At 38.1% G+C, this 19,558-nt stretch overlaps 1 protein-coding gene across 1 annotated transcript in view; it reads left to right on the plus strand.

Annotated features, from left to right (window-relative positions):
- Positions 1-19,558, plus strand: part of ERC2 (ELKS/RAB6-interacting/CAST family member 2) — a 765,920-nt gene that overhangs the window by 399,628 nt on the left and 346,734 nt on the right. Inside the window, 1 exon segment of the mRNA XM_042454903.1 lies at positions 17,857-18,017. Within this exon segment, the coding sequence (XP_042310837.1) occupies positions 17,857-18,017 (161 nt within the window).

The following is a 19,558-nucleotide window of genomic DNA, read 5'->3' on the forward strand; positions in this document are numbered from 1 at the left end:
CCTCTGGCCCGTTTGGCATATTGGTTAATATATTTTGTGCCTACAAATTAATAATAATAATAATAATAATAATAATAATAATAATAATAATAATAATAATAATAATTTATTTCTATCCCACTTTTTGTTAAAACAACCTTTGTTAAAACAATGAAAGTGGCTTACAATATTACAATATTAAATATGGATTCAAAACCAATATGTAACATTGGCGCAGGTCAGATATAATGTGATCAATATAATTTTAATCTAATAAACTAGGTTTCAGATTAAATTAAACCAGTTTTCAAATTTGGCTGTAATAGGAAACATGCATTTAGGGAGCCTGTGGGATGCAGCACTAATCTTTGAAAAGTAAGCCTTGAAGCCTTATTGCACAAGGCTGTTTTCCTACTATGGTGATGTCTGCAAAAAGACTAGTCAATTGGAATTGCTGTCTTTCCTTATGCACGTTCAGAATCGTTCTGGGATTAAAATGTCCGTTTGCAGAAAAGCTTTATCACTTACAGAATTTGGGACTATCCAGCTACTACATCCTCAAATATATTACCTCCGTTCCTGTTCATTGTTTCTCTCTCTCTCTCTCTCTCTCTCTCTCTCACACACACACACACACACACACACTGCCTATAGGAATAGAAATTAAAAGTTAAAAGTCTTACCTTTAAAAAAAAACCATGTTTTCCTTGTGGGGAGGCTTTCTCGATCATGATAGATCAGACTTCCCAGATTAAACTAATCACTGACAGAGGAAAGTCAGCATCTTCAGATCTGTCTGATCTATCTCTGGTTTTAATGTGCTAAAGGACGAGCCAAAGGGTGTCCAAAGGATGAGCCAAAGGGTTAACAAAAATAAAGGCTTAAACAAAACAAAACAAACTGTAAAGCTCTTTCCCCCTTGTCTCTTACACTTCCAATCATGTGTGTGTGTGTGTGTGTGTATGTATTTGAGAGGGAGAGAGAGAAAATGAGGACATTAGCACACCATGGCGTTACAGCATTATAGCATTGTACTACTGGATGGGGCTGGAGTGGAGGAAAAAGAGGTGGGTGAGGAAATCAGAATACCCACCCCTTCTTTTTTCCCCACCCAAACCATACCCACTTACCACCCCAAACTGGCATAACAGTGCAATTGAACTTTCTCACAGGAAATGATTGCACAATAGAAGCAGAAAAAGCATATCATTAATGGATTTTTTGTGTTAATAAAAAAATGCATTTAAAACTGGTTTCTCATGGGAGTACAACAGAAGAGGGGTGAGGGTATGCAGTGAGCCCCAAACCAGGCCCTATAAACCTGCTGCAAATGAAAGTAACCTGCCATATGCAATAAGGTCCATAGATACAGATCTCAAAATTGGACCAGTATCTCCAAGGTTATGTCTGCACTGCCGAAATAATTCAGGTTGACACCACCTTAACTTCCATGGCTCAATGTGATGAAATTTTGGGAATTGTATTTTGTTGTGGCACTAGAGATCTCTGACAGAAAAGATTAAATCCCTCAAAAAGCTACAGTTCCAAGAATTCTATAGCATTGAGTCATGGCAGTTAAAGCAGTGTCAATCTGGTCTAGTTCCGCAGCGTGGATGCTCAATGCTAGTGAATTCTGGATTATTTATACGGTGTGTTTTGGACCTTAGTACACACTGAACACAGAAGAATCTCTTGATTTGTAATAATACAGGTTTAAAGAACTGAAATATAGGGTTAGTTTTGTACTTCTTCAAAATTTGTTTGGGTGTTTTCAAATTAATACTGGTTCCAGATTTTATCTCACTTTTTATCACTGCAAGATAGTTGATTATCTTTTTATATGGAAAAAAATTATCAGTACTTGAGACAGACTCTGTGTTTCTTCTGGCTTGCCACACACTTTGCATATTTGGAAATCAAAATAAGTACAGTACCTATATTTGTGCAGCATCTGCAAAATTAATTGTGTTAACACCACACATTTTTGAAACTGCCATTACAATAGGCTAAAGCATGAAAACATATTATTTTAAATGCTAACTTATATTTTTAAAAAGCCCTGCTTCTTTAATCAAATATATATTTTTTGCATATTTGTTGAATCTCAGTGAATGCCAGAAATTCTTCCCCTTGGATTACTTTCTCTGATCATTGCTTTTATTCATTTTCCTTTTAAAAAATAATGATGATGATTTTCAATAAAGTGCTGGTGATATGCTTGGCATTGTGATGGCAGTGGAGCATGCAAGTAGCTTCACAAAAAGCTCCCCACAGAACTGTTATTGCCCTGCCACCTGTTCCTTTCTTCTTGGAACTACATCTCTCTGATGTATTCCTATTACATTTCTCAAACTAAGCAAGGTCAGTTTGGGTCAGAACTTGATTGGTAAACTTTTCCGAGGAAACCATGGGGAAGCAGTGATGAAGTTTTGGATAGCAGGTTTTGAATTACAGGAGGTGCTATCTTTCAGAGGTGATACAAAGACCACATGTGGTCATTAACAATCCCTAGGTCTTTTCCTTTGCAGCAAGAATGTTAATCTCAGTGTCCTGGATTAATTCCAGCTCCTGTAATTGCTGTGCATTCTACCTTCCAAAATTCCCTCTTCAGTTTAAATTTGATACTGCTTAATTCTTCCTTTCCTGGTCTAAGCATTTGTGGTACGCTGGTATGTAAGACTAAACAGCTGATGATTCTGGCCCAGAATGAGTTGCATTTCAGTCGGATGATAAGTAGAATTTATCAGCTATGTATCATGGGGTGTTGAGACAAAAGGCTAGATTGTGGTATGTATTTTAAAGCCAGTAAAATCCCTAGGTTACACAATATTGCAGGGTGGGATGGGGGATAGGGTTTGTGCACACAATCTGTTTTATATATTAGGTTGAAGCAAACTGATACTTCTGGCATTATCCATTCTGGTTTACAGTCTGTTCCAGAAAAGAGATGAAGTATGAGACTTCCTTTACCTCTTTATCCCTGAAACACTGAGGATGTGAATGAAGAGGATCTTTCTTGCAGACTCCTGCTCTGTTGAACTATGGGAAGGTTCTGAGTTAACGTAGAGCTATCTTTTCCATGACTTTACCTCTGACGTGATGCACTGGCAGAAAACTTTACCTGCTGTTCCATGAAATCAAAAGCTAATTCTCATTGTGTAGCAATGTCTGAATACTTCTGTCATAACTCCAAAGCATCATGTCTGCAAATTACCCAGTGGGGAAAAATCTAGCTCACATGAGGTTGCTGTCACAAAATTGTCTGCAGGGGGTAAAGATGGATCAACATTGGAACAAGCCCTCATTATTCCACTAGATCCATGTGGTTTTCTGTGGTTTCCAGAAGTTAATGTTAAAGTTACTAACCACAGACTCTGTTCGTACTGTTAAGTATCAAAACTGATTTATTGGGAGAGTCTTCTATGCTATAATATCAGTACAACTGCATGAAGCAATTGGTTGCAAGTTGTGGATCTATCTTTCTTGTTTTGCACAAGGAAATCCCTTGAGGTACTCTTACCCCTTGTAGCATTTTTAGAGCAACATAAGAATGGAAAGTTCTTTTGACATAATTACTTATACAACCTTCAGTGGAGTTAATCACATCTTCAGGAATAGCAATTAGCAGTTGTATTTCTAAGAAGATTTCATAAATATATTTTCAGTTTTGGATATGTTGTGATTACTGTGTTATGGGAGCCATTTCTATATATTATAAGAAGCATCTCCTTTATCATAATGCTCTGAGGCCACTAGACAGGGTCTGGTGTATTCCTTTTAATCAGATGGCTTCTTTTATAAAATGGCTTAATTCATGCTTTTGGAAGCAGACTGACACTGGGTAACAAATATCTTGCTCCTAATCCCAGATATGTGATGTCTGGTTTTCATACCTCAGAATGACAAATAAAATTATGACTATGTCCTGTTCTTCCTAAATACATTTATGATTTGTTCCTCTGAAATTATTCTTGGCAGTTTCTTTTTATATGCATTGCTGGTTCACTGTTTTTATTGTTTAACTTCACCACTGGTATCCTAAAGTTTTTGGAATCTAAGTTGAGTAAAACCTCCCATTTCCCCATTTATCACTGTAGGATGTCTGAGAAATGACTCTGACATTAGGTTTTATAAATACTGCTACTGAATTAGGCCAAATGTTCATCTTGTCCAGCATTGTTTCAAAGAATCATTCTCTACATGAGAGGTAGGGGAAAGTGTAGCCAATGGGGCACATGTGAGAGTGAGCACAGTGTAGTGGCTTGGACATCTGACTATGACCTCAGAGACCAGGATTTGAATATCTGCTGAGCCATGAAAACCCACTGGGTGGGCTTGAGCAAGTCACACTCTCTCAGCCTCAGAGAAAGGCAAAGGAAAACTCCCTCAGAACAAATCTTGTCAAGAAAACTCCATGATGGGTTTGCCTTAGGGTCACCATAAGTTGTGAATGACTTTAAGGTGGTATACAACAGCAAGTGGGGTGCACATGACCTTTCAGGATCATTTTGTGGCTCTCAGTCCCCTAAAACTTTATTTTGCCCAGATTGCACATGACATTGGGAGATGGGGGCAAATTCTTCACATTTCCCCCCATCCTGGTCTCTTTTAGGGTCAGGCAAAATCTTTTTTTTTCCCAGCAGGAAGCTGAATTCCAGGTCATGTGCCATTGGGGGGAAAAGGTATTTCCTGGACCTAAAATGCACCAGAGAATTTAAAAAAAATATGGCAGAATTCCCCCATGACCCCTGTGGGATTTGAAGGTCACCTGAGAGCATTATTACTATGTGTCTGTGAAACTGTATCTTTCCAGGTCTCGTACAGGCTCAGTTCAGCTCCCAACTTTGTTCAAGGAATCAGAAAATCAAGGTTGAATAAGTTTCCTGTTTATTATTTAATCCTTTTAAAATGTTTAATCTGAAAATTAGCATTGATAGGAAATGCACTCTCCCTCAACAATTCCATGGTGCTAGAGGGATGCTGACGATTCCATGATACTGGGGAAGTGCAGCAGGCATTCATGCACACATGCTTTCCCAATGATCCAGGGACAATTCACTCACAGTCCTCTTTGAGGGAGTGTGTTCCACTGTCGAACAGTTCATACAGTCAGAAAGTTCTTCCTAATGTTGAGGTGGAATCTCCTTTTCTGTAGTTTGGGCCCATTGCTCCAGGTCCTATTCTCTGGAGCAGCAGAAAACAAGCTTTCTCCATCTTCACTATGACATCCCTTAAAATACTTAAACAGGACTATCATATCACCTCTTGTTTACACACACACACACACACACACACACACACACACACACACACACACGTTATATTCCAGCTCAGGTTTAGCAGAACCCTTGTAGAGATTACTTCCTAGCTCCTAATGAATACATGTAGGATCCTGATGACTATATATTTCAGGTCTTACTTTTATGGATCTGATTTCCACAGGGGAAATGTTTTCCCTGATCAACCAGTTAAACCCAGGGAAGGCTTCTGAAACTGGTAACATTCATCCTGAATACACTGAATCTAAACACGGGTGAGCTCAGTTACTTTCTGTCATATTTGTCATGACCAACAATAGTCTATGTGGACTTCCATCTAGCTCAGTGATCCTGGAAACTATACACTTATTATTCCATGCACTATTAGGGATTAGCTCTGTGCTAAATAGTTAAGCTTCAACTGAATGCTTTTTTTCTGATCACATGGGCTTGCTCTGTTACATATAAGTAGTCTTCAGCATAGACCATCATTTGATACTTTATCACCTGGTTAAGAAATACTCAGGGCCCTTTGGTAGCCAGGTTTTGGCTCGTGACCTTAAAGTTCTGGCTTGGGATTGATATTTACTGTTTGGACCTTTGGCTTACTACAATACCTGTTGGGTAATAGGTGGGGAAAAATATGTGCCTACAAAAGCTTCCTCCATGAGACTTATCTTCTAACTATTTATGTGCACTTTTACCTATATTGTCTCCACCACAATAAAGCATAGACTCCAACATATTTCATTTTAAGGACTTTGTATTTCCTCAGCTTTTTCCTTAGTAATCCATTAGAGAATTTCTCCTCAGTCAGTCTTCTACTTGAACATCCTGTACTCTTTGGCCTTTAACTTGGCCTGTTTTAATGTTTTGCATCCCTGACATAGTGGTTAGGCTGGTATTTCTCTTTTTGTAAAGATTTGTACAGTATAATGCAGTAAACAGGAGGTGGAAGTAGTGGGGAATGATCTTTGGTTTTGTAGCCTATATGTGGGAATTGGTCAGTTGATGCTTCCTCCAAACTAGTCAATCTGCCCATTTCTAATATCAGTGTTGTCTGACAGAAATCCAATGTGTTATTTTAAAAAAAAAATCAGTTGCGGAGAGTGAGAAGACAAATGGTTGGTGCTAGTGGAGGACCATTGGGATGCTTTATTAATACAGTTTAATATCTCATTTCTGTATATGATTGATTGGTTTTGTTCTGGCTCTTTGACTGTAATAAGCTATGCAATGCACTTAAGGAATCTCATACAAGCAGGTCTGTTGTTCTGTATGTTTCAGCATCTTAATACTGAAAGATGTTGTCTCTCAGCATTCTGGGTGGGTAGTGCTTGGGTCTGTAAAGTAAGTTACACAGCTAATAGATTTTGCTATGGAGATGCAGTAATTTATAAAAATATAAAATAAAGTCACAGGAAGGAAGAGGGGACATGGAAAAGATGTATATTAATGATCTTTTGCAGAAAAGGAACAGACCCTGAGATAATGAATTTCCTGTAGACTTGATTTGGTCTTTCCTGTTGCTCTGAGCTTGCCTGCAGAAGGAGAGGAAGAATACCATGATTTTACAATTGCTTTGAGCAAGTGTCTTACATGCTCACAATGCAATCCTAAGCAAAATTCTCAGAAATTCAGTATATCTCACTCTCCAGTATTTGAGACTGTAGCCTTAGTTACTTATACACACTTTACTTTTCATTTGGCTCCAAATCTTTAATGTAGTGGAAAATATGGTGCACCCAGTCTTGGAAAAAAAGATCAGTTGATTAAACTAGTACTTGGTGCATTTTAATTTGTTTTATACAATAACATTGCATGTAGTCTTTTAAATATAATCTGTTAATGAACAAAGGTTTGTCCAATGCAATAACAGGAAGCTGAGCAAAGGCTTTAAGAATCATGCAGTTTCACTGAAAGACTTTAAATGCACAGAGTCTGAAGAAAACACTTCGATTGCATACTAATCATAGGAACATGCATTGACACTAGAGATGGATAGCATATTTGCAAATGTTCCCTTCATTGACGAGAAAAGATCCCTTGATGTGTATTGACATGTTCTGTAAATATTTGCACATTTTTCTTGTGTGTGTGTGTGTGTGTGTGTGTGTATGTGTATTTCAGGACTTTGTTCTGAATATTTCATCGGTATGAAAAAATTGTTTCTGTGCGAAATGTGTTTTTGCACAGTTTTTGCAAAATAATTTTTTTTTAAAAAATCCACAAATGCAAAACATTATCAGAAATGTATGGCAGCAGCTGTGATCTGACCCAACAGGAAGAAGATTGGAAATTTCTCATTCTTATGTGCAAGAATGAAATAAGAGAAGCTTTGCATGACTAATTAACACTGTTGATGAGACATGTTCTACTTTAGGTACAACTCTGAAAAATGTCTGCACTTGTTTAATGAGGCTTCCTTTCAGAAATTAAAAGCATTTGTCATAATACTGTTCCTGAAGAGATGGAGTTCAATCCATGAAAGTTTGTATTATGGAAAATGTGTTGGTTTTATGGGGCTACAGGGCTGTTCGTAACTTTTACTATAACCAGAGCTAAAATATTGTAACATTTTACTTTTGGATTAAATACAGTACATAAAATCATAAACAATGTAACAGCTGATAAGCAGTCACTACTTTTTAAAACTTGTAAACTTACAGTGCTGTATAAATAAATCTTAATAATAATAATAATAATAATAATAATAATAATTTCTTGTTACATTTTCTCCTTACTTCAAGGACTAAACAGCTTTTTTGGGGAGATAGATTTTTAGGACTTTTTTTTAGGATTTTGTTTCCAGATAACTCTCCTTTCCCAGGAACTAACAGGCTCACTTTACCTTTGTGTGTGTGTGTGGTGTGGTGATAATTAGTTACATAACAAAAGTTATTTTATTTCATTTTCACATATTTTCCACTTTTCTCCTGGTGTGTAACTTTTCAAGCTGTGGCTGCAACAGAGTATGACAACTACCCAAATGAAGCTACTTCCATGCTTAATTGTAATTTCCAATATTATATGTGCATTAAGCTTGAACAAATTATTCCAAAGTATCTTAAATCCTTCAAAATGCTATTCCAAAATTCTGCCTTTATTTTGGTATCCCGTTTGGTTTTCAGTTTTTGATTAGAAATAAAATCAGCCTTCTAACTGCATGTGATTATGCCACCTCCCACACTGTACAAGTGTGTGTTTATGGAAAGTGTCAAGATGATATTTAGGGTAGTGTGGAATGGACTTCATCATTATGATAGTTAAAGATTCCAATGGGGGCTGATAACTACCAACCTCCAGTAACAGTAGAGGAGACAGGTGGTATTGGGTTGAGAAAAATGCAGTTGTGGCCTCAAGCAGATACTCAGGTCATGCAGCTGTTCATGGGTTCTGGCAACATGATTTAGTTACAATCAAATAATGATTATTATGGCAATATTTCTTTACTTGCGTATGAAAACAGTTTGACTTTTTTGTTTTTACAAAAGCATGATAATTCAAAAGGCATTAAAATGTACAGTTTCCCAGGCATAATTTATATCTTGCTGTAAGAAAATCCATATGAAATAGAAATGGAGTAGAGTTTCATTTTATCAGCCAATCAAAATTTAACATGTTTTTACTATTCATCTTACAACTCTTGAAGCTGGGTTTAATATGTATCCTACCTGGTGAATATTATACCAGTGCTTATTAGAATATTTGCAGACCAATGTCAAGTGCTAACATTGTTATGGCAGTTTGTACTAAGCATTAGTAGCTTAAATGTCTGCAACCATAAGATACACCTGCTGGGTAGTGGTGGTGGTTGTTTTTATATTTATTTGAGTCCTTTCCCCCAAAAAAGTGGGACTCACAATTTAAGAGAACAATTCAATTAAAATATACAAAAAGTGAACACTGAACTAGAATTACATTATTTATAGTATTAAAACAATTCACATCTCAAGATAAAAGAATAAAATGTGGTTAAAAAGATAAAAAGCTCTTTAAAACACTCGAGTTAAAACAATACAGCTCCCCCTAGCCCATTCTTTAAAAGCATCATATCTTAAAAGCCAACTGAATAAAAGGGTTTTAGACTGCTGATGGAAGGACAAACAGGTGGCCATTCTGGCTTCCTGGGGATGACAGTTCCAGAGTCTAGGGGCAACCACAAAGAAGGCCTTCTCTCATATCTCCACCAACTGTGCTTACAAATGGTGAGAGAAGGGCATGTCCTGATAATTTCAGAGACCAAGCCAGCTCATATAGGGAGATACAGTCTGCCAAATCGCCTGTATCTGATCCATATAGGGTTTTATAGACCATAACCACCACTTTGAATTATGCCCAGAAACAAACTGGAATGGAACGATTTAAAACAACTCCCATCCCAACGAGGTGATCCAGAAAGATACAATGGACCATGGTATTTAAAGCTGCTGAGAAAACACTGAGACAACCCCCTGCCCATTCCCCGTGAAGGTCAACTACCAAGGGGACCAAAGTTGTCTATGCCCCATGGCCTTGACTGAAACCAGTTTGAAATGGATCTAGATAATCTGTTTTATCCAGAAACCCCTGAAGTTTGGGAGGTCACCACACACTCCAATACCTTCTCCAAAAATGATAGGTTGGACATTGGCTAATAATTATTTATTAAACAGGGATTCAGGGATGGTTTTTCAACAAAGAGTTCACAACTACCTGCTTTAGGCAAATTGGAATTCACCTACTCAGCCATTTTCCCTCTCATCTGTTTGATAACCCAGAAAGGCAAGCGTCTAGTACACATGTGGTGTCTCTCACCTCTCCAAGGATCCTGTCCACATTCTGCAGAAATTGAAAAGTAGGAGCCAAGGTTACAGCCACTGGAACTGTGTCAGCAAAGCACACTTTCTCAGCCTGTGAAGGAAATGCTGTAACTGCTGAACTAGCAAAAAATGGCACCACAAACTAATTTACACATCTGTTGTTCTCTCTATGAATTCAACCAGTCTGGTATTGTACTGGCTTTGGTATGAATAGCCATTATGGGTGCAACTACTTGACAAGGGTGGAAAGAAATTTCACATACTTGCATAACTGGAAATGGTGTGGTAAGATTCCAGCCCCTTCAAAGTGACAGACAAAGTTTCCCACCATGTTTTATTAGTTCTTCTAAACTGCATGTAACAGTATAACATTGGCCATACTAATAATTATAAATTGGTTTTAAAAGTTTTTCTTGAAGTAGCTGACTATTACCTAGTTTAAAACAGAGGAATGTAACCATTTTTTTAAAGGAGGGAGGGAGTCTACTTGTTTCCATCTGACTCATAGCTCTCCAAGTTTCAATTTAGAAATGGACATTATTTCTGTCTTGGTCTGCTCAATTTATCTTGCAAACTCCTTTTGTAAACGATAGTGCCCATAATCACATTGTTTCTGAACCAATCTGTGATGTTTCCTGTCCTTCATATCTAAGATCAGTATTATTTTATACATTGTTTAAGGCTTTCTGCAAGATTTATTTGAGGGTGATTCCAGCAGAGGTTAAAGCAAATGGAGAAGGGACATTTTATTATCATTGGTGAACATGTCAAAGTGATCCTGAAGGTCTTAAGTATGAAAGAAGAAAAGGAAGAAACTGGATATTTGAGAATGGAAACTGGTGGTCTTCCAAGCAATATGAAATCTAAAAGTGGTAAATCCTTTAATAAATAAACTTTGATTCAGACTGGAATGCCTTGGCTTGATTTTAATGATGATGTTATGTAGGACTTCTAACCATTGACTAGCCTTAAAAATAATTATCTGTACATTCCAGTCTTGCTTCTGCCATCAGCAGTGTCTTGTGTCTCAATGTGTTTCAATGGAATAAATTTTATTTCCACTACAAGTATATTTAGACTAACTTCACTCTTTAACATTTTATGTAAACTCAGCCTATTACTGGAAGGGGGGGGGGGAGAGTTCAGGCATGATTTTTCTACGACACATTTATTTGCCTTTTCCCCCCTGTCTGACTCATAGCTCTCCAAGTTTCAATTTAGAAATGGACATTATCTGTAGAACTCTTTTCCAGCACCATACTTCAAATGGGTTGATTTTCTTCCTATCCGTTTTTTTCACTGTCTGGTTTTCACAACCTTACAAAGAAATGGGAAAAATGATGGCATGGACAGTCCTAACTTTGGTATTCAATGCTGTACCTTTACACTTCAAGATCTTGTCGACTGTCCCCATAGCTGCATCCCTACTCTTGATTTAAAATTTCCTTTCATTTCTTGGATCTTGTGGAAGAGGTCTTTTGTTGTCATCTTCTATTTCTTTGCATTGATTATTATAGTAATTCTCCTTGTCCCTACTCACAAGGCAATGAACACTTACATTCAGGGTTCTGACTTTATTTCTGTCAGCTTTTGATATTGCTTTTTGTCTGTCGTAACTACTTGAAGAGTTTCGTCTGTAATCCAGATGATAATGACAGGCTTTTCTTTCTGTTTGGGTACATATAGTGTCTTTTTGTATTCCTTCCCAACAGTGTCTCTGGCCTCAGTTCAGAGTTCTTCTGGCTCCCAGTCAATTAGGCTTAATAGGACAGGCTCTTTTTTTTTTTTTAACATTATCTTTAAATTACGGGGATGTTCTCCAGGTTGTATTTTGGCATAATGTTTGGTTTAGTGTTCTTCTTTAGCATTACTTCATTTTTTATATATATTAGCAACTCATGGTCTGTGCCACAATCTGCTTCTGGTCTTTTTTTTTTTTTTTTTGGCAGAGAGAATGGAGCTCCTCCATCTTCGGCTTCAAATTATGTAGTCACCTCTTTGGTTGCTGGAAAAATGTGTTTGCAGTGTACAAACTGCTGACCTCACAAACTATAATCAGTCACTCTCCTGCTTCATTTCTTGATGTTAGGCCAAATTTTCCTACAACTTTTGGTTCTGCTCTGTTTCCTACTTTTACTTTCCAGTCCTCTATAATTAACAACAAATCCTGTTTTGATATGTGATCAATTTCTTCTTCTGCCTCTGTACTTGGAGCATAAACTTGGATTACAGTTATATTGATAAGTTTCCCTGAAGTCTTATTATTCAATCAGATTTTTCATTATATCCTATGACTGCTTATCCTCTCACCATTAATGCCATCCCATTTCTTCCTAGATTTTCATTTGAGTAATGTAAAACAATGTGTAATTATCTGATTCAGAATGTCCAATTCTTGTCCACTTTAGCTCAGTCACCTCAATTATTGCAGTGTTTATACATTTCATTATTTGTTTTACTATGGGCCTCAGTGTCCAGAGCGGCAGCCACTGAGGCCCCGATCCACTGCTTTTCAGGCTGCGGGGAAGCGGCAAAAAGCCCCTTCCCTGCAGCCTGGAAAGGGGTGTCCTTGGGGCTTGAAGCCATGTGAAGGTTGCGCCCAGCGGACCAAACCAGGAAGGAGCTCTGAAACGGAGCTCCTTCCTGCTCCGCGCTAAGGGCGCACTAAGCGCCCTGGCGTGGAGCGAGGATGTCACATCCGCGCTGCCCCGTATAGAGGTGGCGCGGTCGTGACGTCATCATGGCGGCAGCCGTGTGGAATGGCTGCCACCATTTTCTGCGCGCAGAGCACGCACTAGGGTTAGGGGGTGCGGAAGCACCGCCCCTTTCTAACTCTAGTACGCGCTCTGCGCGTACTTTCTGGCCCGTTTGTAACGGGCCTTTGACTAGCTTCCCCTGATTCACGCTTCTCACATTCCATGTTCCTATAATATATGTTGTGCAGCTTTGGACTCTTGTTTCACCTCTGAGCATGTCAACAGCTAAATGTTCTTTCAGCTGCAGTCCAGTTGCTTCATTAGTCATAGTTTTACTTATAGTTGTCTTCTGCTCTACCCCTGTAGTTTGTTGGGTGCCATCCAACCAGGGATTTTTGTTTTCTGGCATTATCTCTTGTTTCATTTTGGAGAGAGAGAGAGAGAGAGAGAGAGAGAGAGAGAGAGAGAGAGATGGTCCAGAATCCCTTCATGTTGTCAGGAGGCCCATATTCAGAATATCTTTTTAGTGGCATAGTAAGGAATAAATACTATGTTTTTAATAAACATCATCTTCATTCTGTTGTCTTATTTTATATGTCAGGTTTTTGCATAAGGCTGTATTCCAAACTTTTGATAGCAATTGCTGAAAGGTCAGTCCAGATAAGAGTCCCAATGTTATACAATTTCCAGTCATGCAGCTGCTATGAGCATTTGTAGAAGGTCCTTGGTCCCCCCCCCTAATATTTGTGTCATCACCACAAAACACAGACAATAGTAATAGTATTACCGCAAGTGGTAATATTTGCTCCCCAAAAGCTTTAACACTGGGACCAATGATCCATATATATTCAGAATGGTGCCTTTCTGTTTAAAAAATTTCCATCAACGTGCAGATAGTTTTACTGTTTATCTGGGAAAGTTGTACTGGGTGAGGTAGCATTCATATAGAGTCTTCATTGCATTTTCTGGTTTCATTGCTGATACAGAGTTGTATGGTGGAGTGGATCACAATTTGTTCCATTCTTATTCATGGACATTATTTCCAGTTCTGATTCCTGTAGTGATTTTCCCCCCTAGATGTGGTCTATACTGTATGTCTATTCGATTAATCATTTATATACATTGGCGACCATGCCATTTGGATTGCTTCCATTGGCAATGCACAGTTATTCATATTTTGTTAATGGTCTAGGGGAACCTTCCTTCTATTTATTGTCAAGACAAATGGATGTTTTTGAAACCAGTCTATGTTAGTGTGTTATATTTTTGCATTTAGGCCACTGGAGAAGCAGATTCCTGATTCTAATTAAAGTACCTGTTTTATAGTTTTTTTTATATTTTTAAAGGTTGTAGTGTGATGCACACTTGTTTGTGACCAAGTGACATTGAAGTCAGTGAGATTTACTTCTGATCGAATATAAATAAGTTTGCTTTTTAGTGAGGAAAATATCTGCAGAAGGCATCTCATTATGATTTTCTACAATTGATACAGTTTTTCATGGATGTTGCACTGTGATATGACCTTCTTTGCTTTTCCTTTTGATGTATACAAAGGGATGCCTTTTTTGTATTTAGCATTTATTTGTAGGATAGGTGTAACTATAGATTGAATCCTATGCTGTAAAATGAGGCGTGACTGTAGATTGAGTCCTATGCAGTTATAATTAATGAACAGGGAATGTTTGGGGTAGCTTCATATAATTTGGGATAGAATTTCTTCTACATACAAACGAGCTGGACAATATCATACCAAAAGTACTGAAAGAATTTTATAAAAAGGGAGATTACTTACTGTCACATGGAATCTTCTTTACAGAATTCATGTTATTTGAAATCAAATTACTACATTTTCAGATTACATTACTTTAGACCTGTATCTATAACCATGCAAGTGTACTTCAATGAATCAGAAATAAAATAAACCATGTAATACGGAAGATAGCACTTTTTGAGCTTCTTTGCTAATAGTTTTAAAACACTCTCTGCTGCCTTACACACACACACACACACACAGATGGGATGAGCATCTACAACTGCTACACATCACAGTTAAGGAGAGTGGTGGAGAAGTCACCTTGTGGAGTATAACCCAGCAAGTGTGCTAGGAATCTACTCCCCCCCCCCCAAGAAAACTTCCAGTTCACCCTTTCTGTCTGCCATTGTTGCCCTGGTGGATGAAATAGTAGATGTGTGCATGATTCTAGGCATGCCTTCTCCAAAGATCAACATTTGTACACATTTTAGTCACCTTTTATATGTAGTGCTATTGACATTAACCAGAGGGGCCAGTCTGACAGCGCTGTACTTTAACACCAGCTAAAGACTTGCTCTGCTCTACTTGTATGGTTTATCTAAAGAGACTCAGAGAAAAGAGGAGGGGGATTGCATGCCTAATTGTTTTCCATCAAAGAGAATTCTTTTCCAAGCAAGCTGTCCTGTGAAGGAACAGAATTACCTTGAAGGCTGAAATTGACACAAGTTTTGAAAGCATGATATAATGATGAATCACTTTCCCTAATTTCAAAGTGGATTCCACAGGTGGAGATTGACTGGAAGAGAAAATGGAGAACATGCTGGTGAGGTGGGGTTATTCATATTTCTGAAGTATATAGAGAAATGGGGGCATGGCAGAAGTTATTCCCCCCAAGTCCTCTTACAATCTGTTGAGAGCTCTGTACCTGGCACTGACTTCAGGCTGTTAGCTAGGACTAGCTTTGGCTATTTGCTTGTCTTTGGCCTCAGACCCATAGGCTTGAGGAACAAGAGGGAATTAAATATGTTGTCAGGTACTGATTTTCTGAATTTGTTTGGTTTTAGCCAACTAAATCCTTTTGTCCAGCTGCTCCATTGAGTTTCTCAGCTAGCTCCAGAGCTACTTAAAAATTGATGTTGCCTCACCTAATCTACGGGTTCCATGGAGATCCACTCTATGAGACCATGTCTTGGGTTCCCTGGGCAATGTCCTCTGCCTTCTGGCTTAATGGAATTGGGTTTGGAAGACCTGGTCAACTCATTCTAGTTGAGCAGGGCAGTTCTGGACTATTCCTGGAATCAGTTTCATGGACATGGAAAATATTTGAAATTAGATGAGTGGTAATGGGGGAAAACACTTTCCTTTGGGCATGTCCTTCTTTAACCCTTTTGTGAAAAACTTTTGTCACTTATCATAATGACTATTTAAAAAAAAAATTGAACTAGAGCAACAATGTTACTTCTTGAAGAATGATTACTTTATTAATGCTAACTTTTGTACAGATGAGGCTACTTAGACTCATAGAATTATAGAAGGTATTGCAAGGACGACCTATTCAGACATTTCATCAGTTTCCTCCAATGAATAAGACTTACTGTATATACTCGACTGTAAATTGATCTCATGTATAAGCTGAGTGCAGGTTCTGGGGCCAATATTATGGATTTTGATATGACACATGTATAAGTCAAGGATAAGACATAGGTGCATGCAACAAAGAATCTCAAACTGTGGTTTCAAAGTGGATTATTTCTGCAGTGGATTTGGGACCTAAATCGTAATCACAGGATTATTATTATTATTATTATTATTATTATTATTATTTTGGTCATTTTTGCTCGAGTAAGGTCCAAAATACACTGCAGCAATAATCCAGTTTGAGACTGCTTTAACTGCTCTGGCTCAATAGTAGGGAATTCTACTATTTAGCCTTCTCTGTCAGAGAGCTCTGATGCCACAATAAATTTCAATTCCCAGAATTCCCTATTACTGAGCAAGTGCAGTTAAAGCAGTCTTAAACCAGACTATTACTGCAGTGTGGATGCAACTTGAGTCTTCTACCCCTCTAAGCTTAAACTATAACATTTTTGTAGTAAGTATGTTAAATTTATTTTGGAGATATGCTGATCTCCAGTATTAATAGACCAGACATAAACATTGATGATCTATTAACTGAAACCAGAATTTTATCAAGGCTGTGGAATGAATATGAAGCATACCAAGTCTAAAATTAAATCTTCAACTTCAGAAACATTTAGAAACATACTTTTAGAATTAAAGAAATCAAGTTTTACACAACATGTGAAGATACAGCAGGGTTTGGTTCCAAAATCTAATGGATGATCAAGTTCTGTTAAATATAATGGCATAATAAAGTGGTGTCCCTTATATAAAATGGCAAATTCCAAGGTTGCATTCTGGGATTTATATATTTTTTGAATATTTTCAAGCCATGGATATTTCAATCAGTGGAAAAAGAATTCATGGTTACAGATAGCTGATTATGCTATAATATACTTTGGTTAATTTCCATTTTTACTGTACATAATTGCTGTGAACAGTGGCTGCTATACTCCAGTATTACAGTAGTGGTGTATAATTTAGTAGTATATTATACTGTATGCACATTCGACGCAGAAAAATTGAAGAAAAAATGGTGATGATGATGATGATGATGATTTTGCACAATGTAGTCCAACATTAGCAGACTCTAGAACTCTGCTGCCATTCACAGAAATAGCAGTATTTCCTGCCTTAGCCATATATGAAATGAACTAGTCAGTTCATAGTGGTAGCAGGACATCCCCCTGAGCCATGAACACTCCTTGAAAAGCAACCAGGCAGCCACAGAGACACCACAGCAGTGGAGTCCACTGTGGTGGTGCAAGGAACTGCCACGTGCAGCCACATCCTCCAAGGTTCCCTACAAAGAAGTGATTCAGTCTCATTGAAGTGTAAAATGCACCTAGCCTGTAAATCATTTCAGAGGCAAACATGCAGAGCAATGCAGCATAGGATGGACAGATTTTCCTGTCATAATATATATTTATCTCCTCTATTGCTTGTTTGTAAGGAAGCATGCATAGAGAATTCAGAAGCTTTCCAAATAGAAGGGTTCAGTTCCATTTGGTGAAATGTACTTGTCAGTTATGTCAGGTGGTTTAACTTTTTATTTTGCTCAGATAGGGTATTTATCTAAAAAAATGAATGCACCATTACAAATGAAGGACAATGGCACCCATACAGACTTCAACATTCTCCTATTGTTCACCTAAAGGTAGCAAAATAAGTGGCAAAAATGGGGAAACCAAAGCTGTTGTTCATTTGCAGATGATCATTGTGACCACTTATTTCATCTGTACTTTCAGTTAGAAGAACTAAGGAATGCACTGGATAAGACCAGACAAGAACTGGATGCCACCAAAGCACGCCTTGCCTCAACACAGCAGTCTCTGGGCGAGAAAGAAGCACATCTGGCCAATTTAAGAATAGAGCGGAGAAAACAGTTAGAAGAGATACTGGAAATGAAGTAAGTACATTTATACCTTCTGGTTTTGATGAGGTTGAAAGGAATATGGATTCTCATTTTATTGTTCATTTTTATTGAATCATTTCCTACTTTAACAAAGTATCTGTGTGTGCGTGTGTGCATGCATGAACCCTCACACATTGTTTCATGTATTCTGTTTCATGTGCCGAATTTTCATACTTTTTTGATAAGCAAAACTTGCTTCAGGGCACTGAATTTAGAAATGTAACAATTTACTCTGGGCCTAAGTATTTAGCCCAGACCTTTTTCTTACGTTAGGAGGGGAATTTAACTGTTTTTCTGGCATAAATGAATTTGAACATTTTGGAGGCAGGGGCTGAGCCTACATAAGGTAGCGTTTCTTGTTTTTAAGGAACAACAACCTTTCTGCTGCCACTTTAAGCAAAGGCTTGAACTTTCTGTTCAGGCATCCCTTTCTCTGCCTAAGTAGAAGGAACCCAGCCCACTCCACTCACTCCACTGTTTATGGGTGAGATTTGGAGGGAAGCTGGGATCATGTTCAATCGAAAATAGAGAGCTGTATGATTAGACATAAAACTAAAGAACAGTTTCCTGTTGTGTGGAAACTAACATTCACTTGTACTTTATAGGGGACTACCTTTAGCACAGTGATGGCGAACCTATGGCACGTATGCCAGAGGTGGCACTCTGAGCTCTCTCTGTGGGCACATGTGCCGTCGCCCCAGCACAGAGTCTGCCAGAGTTTGTTACCAGAAAGCCAGAGGGACATGGCACTTTGCAATAAATAAGTGGGTTTTCGGTTGCAGTTTGGGCACTTGGCCTCTAAAAGGTTCACCATCACTGCTTTAGCATTAACATTTCTATACCGCATCATATTTAACTGATACTCTCTAAGCGGTTAACAATCTGTTACAATAGTGGTGTATAATATAGTATTATATTATATACACATTCCAAGCAGAAAAGTGGAAGGAAGATTGATTTTTATTATTACCTTTGGAAATTGTATGGAAATGTCAGCCAGGCCAAAAAAGCTGTGGCTAAAAAAGCTGCCTGGGGCCAGTTTCAGAGAACACATAACTCTCTTCTTGAAACCATATCACCATCTACCAGTTCATTTCTGGGCACAATTCAAAGTGCTAATTATGACTTATAAAGCCTTATTAAGCTTAGCTCCAGACTATATTGTCTTCCTATGCAAACCTGCCAAGGTTTTAATATCCTTGGGCCATCCGCTGGTCTGAGAGGGAGTTCACCAGGCAGGTCCAGCTCCATCTGGACTAGCCTGGAAGAAGGAAGAGCCCTCCCTCCAATCCATCCGCCTTGGTCCAGGCCTCAGAAGGAGAGAAGAACCACTGGACCTCATCCCGTTTCCCTCCACCATTCCCTTCTCTTTTTATGTCATGTCTTTTAGATTGTAAGCCTGAGGGCAGGGAACCGTCTGATTAAAAATAATAATTGTAAGCCGCCCTGAGAGCCATTAGGGCTGAAGGGTGGGATATATATATATATATATATATATATATATATATATATATATACAGTAAAATAAATTTATT

Source organism: Sceloporus undulatus, chromosome 2, assembly GCF_019175285.1.
Source record: "Sceloporus undulatus isolate JIND9_A2432 ecotype Alabama chromosome 2, SceUnd_v1.1, whole genome shotgun sequence".
NCBI classification, from domain to species: Eukaryota; Metazoa; Chordata; class Lepidosauria; order Squamata; family Phrynosomatidae; genus Sceloporus; species Sceloporus undulatus.